The sequence below is a fragment of the Tupaia chinensis genome, unplaced genomic scaffold (genome assembly GCF_000334495.1).
Source record: "Tupaia chinensis unplaced genomic scaffold, TupChi_1.0 Scaffold148792_1, whole genome shotgun sequence".
Classification (NCBI taxonomy): Eukaryota; Metazoa; Chordata; class Mammalia; order Scandentia; family Tupaiidae; genus Tupaia; species Tupaia belangeri.
Window position 1 is genome coordinate 559426 of NW_006208639.1, and position 8693 is coordinate 568118.

The 8693-nt window shown below is 40.1% G+C and overlaps 1 protein-coding gene across 1 annotated transcript in view; it reads right to left on the minus strand.

The window, feature by feature from the left end:
• Positions 1 to 358: 358 nt before the first annotated feature.
• UMAD1 (UBAP1-MVB12-associated (UMA) domain containing 1) overlaps positions 359 to 8693 on the minus strand; it is a 251832-nt gene continuing 243497 nt past the window's right edge. Inside the window, exon 4 of the mRNA XM_014585059.2 lies at positions 359 to 1247. Within this exon, the coding sequence (XP_014440545.1) occupies positions 990 to 1247 (258 nt within the window). The 3' untranslated portion in view covers positions 359 to 989. The remainder of the gene's footprint in view (positions 1248 to 8693) is intronic.

Consider the following 8693-nt stretch of genomic DNA (forward strand, 5'->3'; position numbering starts at 1 on the left):
TAAAAGTCCTATCTAGGTGTTTCCTCTACACTCTAATAGGAAATGAGTTGATTTCAGTTTTTCTAGCAGTAAAACATTTCCATCTGTATTGTGGCCAACAAATTTCTAAATAAGGTTGTTATCAGCACTAATATGTATGATCGAGATGTTTTTCTGTAGGAGGCAGAGAGGTTGAACAGGAAATGTGAATCTCTTTATAAACTGAGAACATATGTGGTAAGGAGAGCTAATGCCAATTGAGGCAGAACCAGGGGAAGTTTTTTGGAGAGCTGGTCAGAGAGCACACTCCGAAGTAGCAAAAAGGTATAGAACAAAGGCGGAAACACAAGTATCATTCAAGGTAGAAAGGATTGCCACAGGTTTAAGAAAGTTGAAATGTGCTACTCCAGAAACAGCACCCAGAGACATGATGATGTCCTTGTATCTGGAAACCACCCTTGCTGGTTAAGAAAAGGTTTAAATTCCCACATCAAGATATTTGAGACTGAAGAAACTAAGGTAACTGGCGATTGGTTTTCCTAAACTCATTCAGAAACACTGTGGAAGAATGGGAATAAATAACATTTACTCAAGCTTCCGCCAAAACCAAATAGGATAATCTACACTCTAAGTTCAGACTTCAGCTTTGTGGTAACGAAGGAAAATGCCACAGTTCTTTTTCACAGTTCTTCTAAGATAAATTTGAGGTGTTGTATTTTGAGAGACTGGCTGAAAGAAGCTACTCCTTTCATAACACCCAGTGGCTTCATTTTTATATTTATTATGTGTCGGGGGAAAGGAACTAGAACTTAAAATTCTGTTTTCATACTAATGTATGTTATTTAAAGAAAAAAATAGCGTAATTAACAATGCCTTTTTTTTTTTTTTGCTTTATGATTCTTGCTTTGCTAAGGGCCTTTAAACAGTGAAATAGCAAAGAACATCAAACAGGTTAAATAAAATAGGTAAACTTTTTTTTAAAGCTATTAAGGTGCAAACAGACATAAAGATTACGAATCACAGAGCACTGAATTTTCAAGAGTGAAATCATACCAAAACCGTGACAAGTTTTCGCTGACATCGTAGGAGAGTAAGTGGTCGGGAAGGTCACTGATGGTGCCCTGCACTGCCAGCACGTGTGGGGCCAAGGTGAAGGGTACGTCGCTCAGGAGCTCGGCCATTAGAGAGCTGTTCTCCAGAGTCTGGCCTGCCTTATTTTCCACCTCAGGGCTTGTTACAGTCACATTGGATGAGTTTTCTGTGCCGGTCTAAAAATACATATATGTTTAAGACATTTAGACCGTGTGATCTTTCAGGTTTAGTCATGGTAAATGTAGCATTAATACATCAGAATGACTGCAAAATATGGAATATATAAATATGCCCAGATTTGCATGTGGCTATTTACTTGAGACATACATCCATTCAAATCTCTGCAAGGCTTTAAAATTCATCTGAAACTCTCCCCTCATGCAGATTGACCACCAACAGCCTCCTAAAATACAAACTGTTGATAGTAGTCCTGGTATTTCTCTAGCTCAGACAATGTCTACAGTCCATCTCTGCTCTTCCAAATCCTATGCATGCCTCTGAATTCCCAGCTTCTACATAAAATCTTCTATCACTGGATTCTAAAATCATCTTACCCACTTCAGAATGCTTATAGGACAAATTGCCTAGGTTACTGTATTCTTATGTATATCCTTCCTAGTTGTGATTCCGTATGTACTGGATCATCAGAAAAGTCATGATGGTATTTTTTGCACAGAAAAACAGAAAAATATGGCATGACTTTTCCGACAACCCAATATATCTTATGTCCAACTAGACACGAGTGTCTTTGAGGGGCGCCTATCTGAACTATCTTTGTATACCCCACCTTACATACTTTACTGCTTTAACATACACTTGAATAGTTATCTCTAATGTGTACCTTGAGTATGAATTAACTTCCTGACTTTCACTGGAATTAACATATTATTCCACAAAAGTAATATGGACAAAAAGAACTGATATAGCTTCTTCAATTTCTTGTAAAATTATCTCCTACAAACACTGGTGCACCAAAAGACATGTACTAGGATGTTCACAGCAACCTTCATCACAAGCTTCAAGCTGGAAATTACCTAATTATCTATCAATAGTAGAATGGAAAATAAATTGAAGTCTATTTAAAGCAATGAAAATGAACATTTGTCACTATGAACAGCTGGAATTTAACAGAAATCAGCTAGGGAAAAATTTTTTAAAAATGAATAAAACCCCACAAAACTCCCACACCTCAATCTCATGCAGAATAAACCTCACAATTATCCATAGAGGTCTATCAGCCCCTACACAATCTGGCCCTGGATATGCCTTTATTCCCAGCTAGTTGGCCAGTCACTCCCTCCTCTCCTGTCCCACTGTCTCCTTGGTGAACTAGGGCACAAGTGGCCTGCTTCTGCCTCAGACCCTTTGTTTCCTATTCCCTTTGCCCAGGAGGTTCTTATCCCAGACATACACAAGGCTCCTTCCCTCACTTTCTTCCAAGAGTTGGCCCACATAGCACCTAGGCAAGGCCTTTTCTAACCTCCTTTTTAAAAACTCTAGAGTCTCCTCTGCCTCCACTCCACACTCCCTGAATCCCTCTCCTGTTTTCTGTCTCTCCACAGCCTCTGGCTCCTTGTTAAAGGCTATATAATTTATTCTGATTTTAGTCCCTCAAAAGCTTAAGGACTACTTGTCTCCCATGCTCACTGTTGTATTCCAAATGCTTATATAGATTAGTGTCTCATACGCAATAATCATTTGTTGGCTAAGTCTTGTGGCCTAGTGGTAAAATGAGCCAGATCTCAAATGGCTGACTATGGTTTGAATCCTGGCTGTGGCAGCTTGAGAAACATACTGGACAAGTGTGTACATGTGCCCCGAATTCTGAAAGGATGGAGAAATGGAGGAAAAGGGATCGTGGCGTGACCATGCTCCGGTTAGGAATGCTTGGTCCCTCTCCTATCTGTCTCTGTGTCCCTTTCTCTCTCTCTCTGGCCAGTATACAAATCCTCTGGCAATGGAATGGAATGGCAAGGAAAGGAAAATAAATGTTTGTTGAGTGAATGAAAAAAGACGAGATTTTACCTGCATGGAGCTTATATGCTAAGGGTCATAAAGGCTGATAAATTATTTCACTCTAAATAAAGGAAAATGATTTTTTCATTGAAAAGACAGTTTTCTAGAGCTTTTTAATTCAACTATAAAATACATAGGCAAATGGGTACATCCTCAGAGGATAGCTTGCTAAATTTTCACAAACTGAACACACATGAGCAACCAGCACCCAGATCAAGAAACATAGAAGACCATGGGAACCAGCAGTTAGCGTAATGACTATGTCGCTGGACTCCCGCGTAGTCGACTGCGGTTCGCGTCCCGGACCCGGTGGCTTAAAACTCACGCTGGGCGCGTGTGCGTGCATGCCCAAGATCCCGAGAGGAGAATGGAGGAGAAGTGAGTGCGGCGTGACCATCCCCTCTGGGGGGTGATTTCTCGCTTTCTGTCTCTATGTCTGTCTCTGTCTGGCGAGCGCACGCACCCTATAGCAAAAACCTCTCCAAAAAAAAAGAAAAAGAAAAGAAACATAGAAGACCAGGCCCTGGAAACCCTCCTATTGTCCCTTTCCAATCCTGCCTGCTCCCCCATTTAGTTTCTAGTTTCTTTCAATCAACACCATGTGTTTAAGATTCATCCTTATTGTAAGTTGGATGAGCAAAATCTTTTTTTTGGAGTTTCTTCTTTTTTTTTTACTATAGGGCACATGTGCTTGCCAGAAAGATAAGAGAGACAGAGAGAAAGAAAGCAGGCAATCGCCCCCGCCCCCGGGGGGATGGCAATGGCACAATCCCTTTTCCTCCATTCTCATGTGCAGATCCTGGGCATTCACACACACACACCCAGCATGAGTTTAAGCCACTGGGTTTGGGACTCGAACCACGGTCAACTACACGGGAGTCCAGCAACATAACCATTACGCCAACCGCTGGTCCCAGCAAAATCTTAAAGAATATAGTTTTGCAGAGGAGATGTATTTCAACTGACATCTTTAAAAAAATATTTAATTTTATTTATTATTATTATTACTGTTTTAAATAATTATTTTTATATAAGTTTATTTATTTATTTATTTTTATTTGACCAGAAAGAGGCAGAATGTGAGAGAGACAGGTCTGGGACTCAAATTGTGGTAGGCCATGTGGGAGTCCACTGCCCTTAATCACCATGCCACCTGCCAGGCCCAATTTTTTAATTAGCTATAGGGCATGTGTGCTCACCAGTGGGAAAAGGAGGCAAAGTGGGAAAGCCAGCCATCAGGTCCAGGTATCAAACTGTAGTTGGCCATGTGGAAGTTCAGCACCTCAACCATTAGGTCCCCTGCTTGGTCTTCCGATTAACAGCTTAAAAAAAAAATCGCTCTGACTGCTGTGCTGACAGTGGACACTGGGGTTAGCAAAGCCAGTAAAGGAAGTAGAAAGACAGCTGGAAACAAAAGATGATTGTGATGTGATTCAGGAGGTAACAGAAAGTGAGATGAAATGTTTGAATTTGGATAGATGTTGAGGGTGAAACCAACAAGATTTGTTGAGAGAAAGGATGGTGGGGTATGAGAACAAGAAAGCACCATCAAGGATGAAGCCAAAGCTCTTGGCCTGGCAGTGAGAAGGAAGGAGTCACCGTTTACAGGGAGGGAAAAAAGTGTCAGGGAGCTGGCTTGGACAGGAAGAGCCAATTCTGTTTTGGCCGTTCGAAGTGCCTGTGCATCAGGTGCAGCTGTTCACAGGCAGAGACAGGGAGGTATGATTTGAGTTGAGAGCTGCACAAGATCAGGTGGAAAATGTGGAGACTTTTTTTTTTTTTTTTCCTAAGAGTTATGCTGTAAATGGAAATAGAGATACAGGCCATAAGTTGAAAAGGGATGTAGTCAAGAGGAGTTTCTTTTCACTTTTCTTTTTTTTCTTTTTAAGTTGGGAGAGATGATAGCAGCTTATAAGCTAATAAGAAAAAGCTCAAAGAAAGGAAATACCCATGAAGAATCTATAGAGAAGGAACTACCTTCTCTATACTCAACCTTAGAATAGAAGCCCTCAAGAAATATCATGGGGCCATTGGGAAAGCCATGATGCAGTTTTGCATAGAAAATCAGAACAATGTCATGACTTTCCCTAAGACCTAAAACTTTAGTGAATTACCTCAAATTAATAAAGTTACCTAACAAAAGTAGCCTTATAATTTCATGTTGAAGTTCCACGAGAGTATATCCTTAGGACTACAACCAAAACAAATAAAATCATCCTCTATTATGACTTAGCTTATAATAAAGCTATAATTACTATGACAAAGCTTATAATAAAGACCCATGTTTGCAAACTGGGATTGACAATCAACGCTAAGTACCTAGGGTCAGCAAAAAAGTGTAGATATCAGTGAGTGATGACACCATCATTCTAGCCTCTTTAAAGGGTTTCATTCAGAGCTGCTTTGCATAGAAAAATTGAAAAACAGGCAACATTTCGACACACAATAAACTTCATAAGTATATAGGTCCAGGCTTTGACTACCTTGACTAAAACAGCACACAGGCTACTTGGTTGTGAATTCCATGTCTCCTCTTTATTAACCAGCAAATAGCCTTGGGCAAGTATTTAAACTCTGTGCCTCAGTTTCCTTAGCTGTATTATGAGATCAGTAGTAGTACCTATTTCACAGGATTGTTATGAGGATTAATTGAAGTAATTTTTGTAAGTAAGCAGAGCAGTGCTCAGCACAGGTCCAAATAAATGAATAAATAAAAACTTTAGAAATGTCAGATCCCGCTTGACTGTTTTAAAAAATCTAGAATCCATTTATCGCTTTTGTTTTTCGCATTCTCTGGTTGTTCAAATAATCTAACATTTCCCTTTCCTTTTATTTCTCGCCTTTTCTCCAAATTTCACATAGAAATCTAATCTTCTAATCTAGTTCTGTCAGTCTCACCCCATACTCGAACATTCTTCTCTTTTCTGTTTGTGCACAGAATGTGCTCCGGCTTCATTAGCCGAAATCATCTTCTTTACTAAACAAAAGCATTTTTGGAATATCACCTTCTCCTCTACAAGAGGAAGTCTAGTACCAATATTACTTTGTTCTGTAAATATACAACTTCTAAGACTCAACTCTCCAGCAGCAATATTTGTGTCTTTGTTCATGCTTTCATAAACTGTGTTTCCTTTCCTTTGGAATCATTCTTATCTGACAGAACATTATTCCTTGAGGACAAGACTATATGCGACGATATTTACTATAAGAACTGAGATATGGTTTCCTGTTCACATTCTCCTCATGAAATATATCTGTGCTGAAAGGGGCTGCTTTACCCATCTAGGCCCCAGCTCTCCATTCTGTGAAATGTGTGGAGAGGGACAAATGATGATGATGATGACGACAACAATGAAGGCGACAACTAGCATATACTGAACACTTTGTGCTAGGCTCTAAGTTGTTTTTAAGCTGTACTCATTCATTAAAGCTTTACAACAACCCAATGAAGTATGTACTATTATTAGTCCCAGATTAAAGACAAGAGGGCACTGAGGCACAGAAAGGTTCGGAAAGTTGTCCCTGGTTACACAGGAAGTCAGTGATTAAACTAAGAATCAAATATAATAATCTTTAGTGCTCTATATTCTAAGATCCCGGACATTTCAGAAATGCTTTGGAATAGACGGACTGACTAAATGAACAAAGCCTTGAAAATGTATGAAACAGTATTAAAAAATATGATAACTGGCTTAGTCCCCGGGGCATATGTGGTAGCATATCAGACTGGGAAACTAGAAGCCACATGCCAACCATGGTTTGAATCCCTGGTCTGGTTGGCCTGAAAACATGCTACGTGCACACATGCATGCCCAGGATCCTGGTGGGCTGGAGGACTAGAGGAAGGAGATCAAGATGTGATTGAACCCTGAGGATGGGTGTTTTTCTCACTTGCACATGCACTTTATCATGAATTTTATATGTGTGTGTGTGTGTGTGTGTGTGTGTGCGTGCGTGCATGGAAAGGTAATATATATGTATAGACACACACACACATATATAACAATTATTAGAGTAGCACTGCTTGGCTTAATTTAGAAGGAAAAAGGACTCTGGTACTTCTCACCCTTTATAAAGAAATAACTGAGGGAAGCATTCAGGTGACATATATTACAGCCATAATGAAGAGGGATGGAAAAGTGATAGTAATTTAAGATATATTCATCCCTGAATCTACCAGTAATCTGGATACATGGGAAAAACACAATGCACAGTGAAACAAGATTGTCTATGACTTGATAACTGTTGAAAAATTGACATAGAACAGTTTGTGAAAATGCACTACAGAGTTCTTTCTACCTGTACATAAGTCTGAAAGTGGGGATCAGCGGTTGGCTTAATGGCTATGTCGCTGTACTCCCACGTAGTTGACCGTGGTTCAAGTCCTGGACCCGGTGGCTTAACTCATGCTGGGCGTGTGTGCTTGTGTGTTCAAGATCCTGAGAGGAGAATGGAGAAGGGATTGCAGCATGGCCATCCGCCCTAGGGGGGTGATTTCTCGCTTTCTGTCTCTCTGTCTCTCTCTGTCCTTCTGGCAAGCGCATGTGCCCTATAGCAAAAACCTCTCTCAAAAAAAGAAAAAAATGGAGAACAGGCTTTCTTCAAGAGACAGCTCCATGGCTCCTGCGATCTAGCCATTTTTGGGGAAGCGGAGAAATGAGGGGGTCCCACTGATAATTCGGCCTCCAGCATACAAAACTTGCGTGGTAGGAAGACCTCTTTCAGGCCTCCTGTCTCTGTCTCTGTCTTTGTCTCTCTCTACCTCTGTCTCTGTCTCCTCTCTATTTTATTTTTAATTTTTGCTTTTTAGAATTTATTTAAGGTGAGGCATCTTTCTGGGCCTGTTGGCCCCGCCTAGCCCTTTATCTTGTTAATAATTCCCTCTCCCCTTCCCAACCCACCAAGAAGAGGTGGAAGGGAACAGAACAGGCCTTCTTCAAGAGACAGCTCCATGGCTCCTGTGATCTAGCCAATTTGCGCAGCGTGCAAGCATGCCGCGTGGTTTTCTAATTTTTGGGTTTTATTGAAATTTTTTGAATATTAATTTTTTTAGTTTTATTTAAAAGTTTTTTTCTTCTTTTTTTCCTCTTTTTCTTTGTTTCTTGTCTTTTTATTTTTATTTATTTATTTGCTGTTGTTGCTGTTGTTTCCCTCTCTGTTTCCTTTTCTAAACACTCCTCAAATCTCAGATTGAACTTCCAAGTTTGGGAAGAAACCGACCATCCACCAGATGACTAGAAATCGCTGCAGGACCACAAGAAATATGGGGAAGCAGGAAAATACCTCTCCTCCAAGGGAAAAGGATAACTCCTCTCCATCCACACACAGTTCAATGGAAATGTCTGATAAAGAATTCAGAACATTCATAATGGCAAAGCTTACAGAGATGGAAGAGAAGAGAGACAAGGAACTGCTGAAGAGAAGGAGAAAGGAGTTGACCAGTTCCATGCAAGATCTAAAAGAGGAATTTCACACTTTACAAAAGAATCAGATGGAACTGTTAGAGATGAAGGCTATAATACAAGAAGTCAAAATCTCCCTTGAAAGTATTAAAAGCAGACTAGATCATACAGAAAATAGAATCTCAAATGTAGAAGAGAAAATGG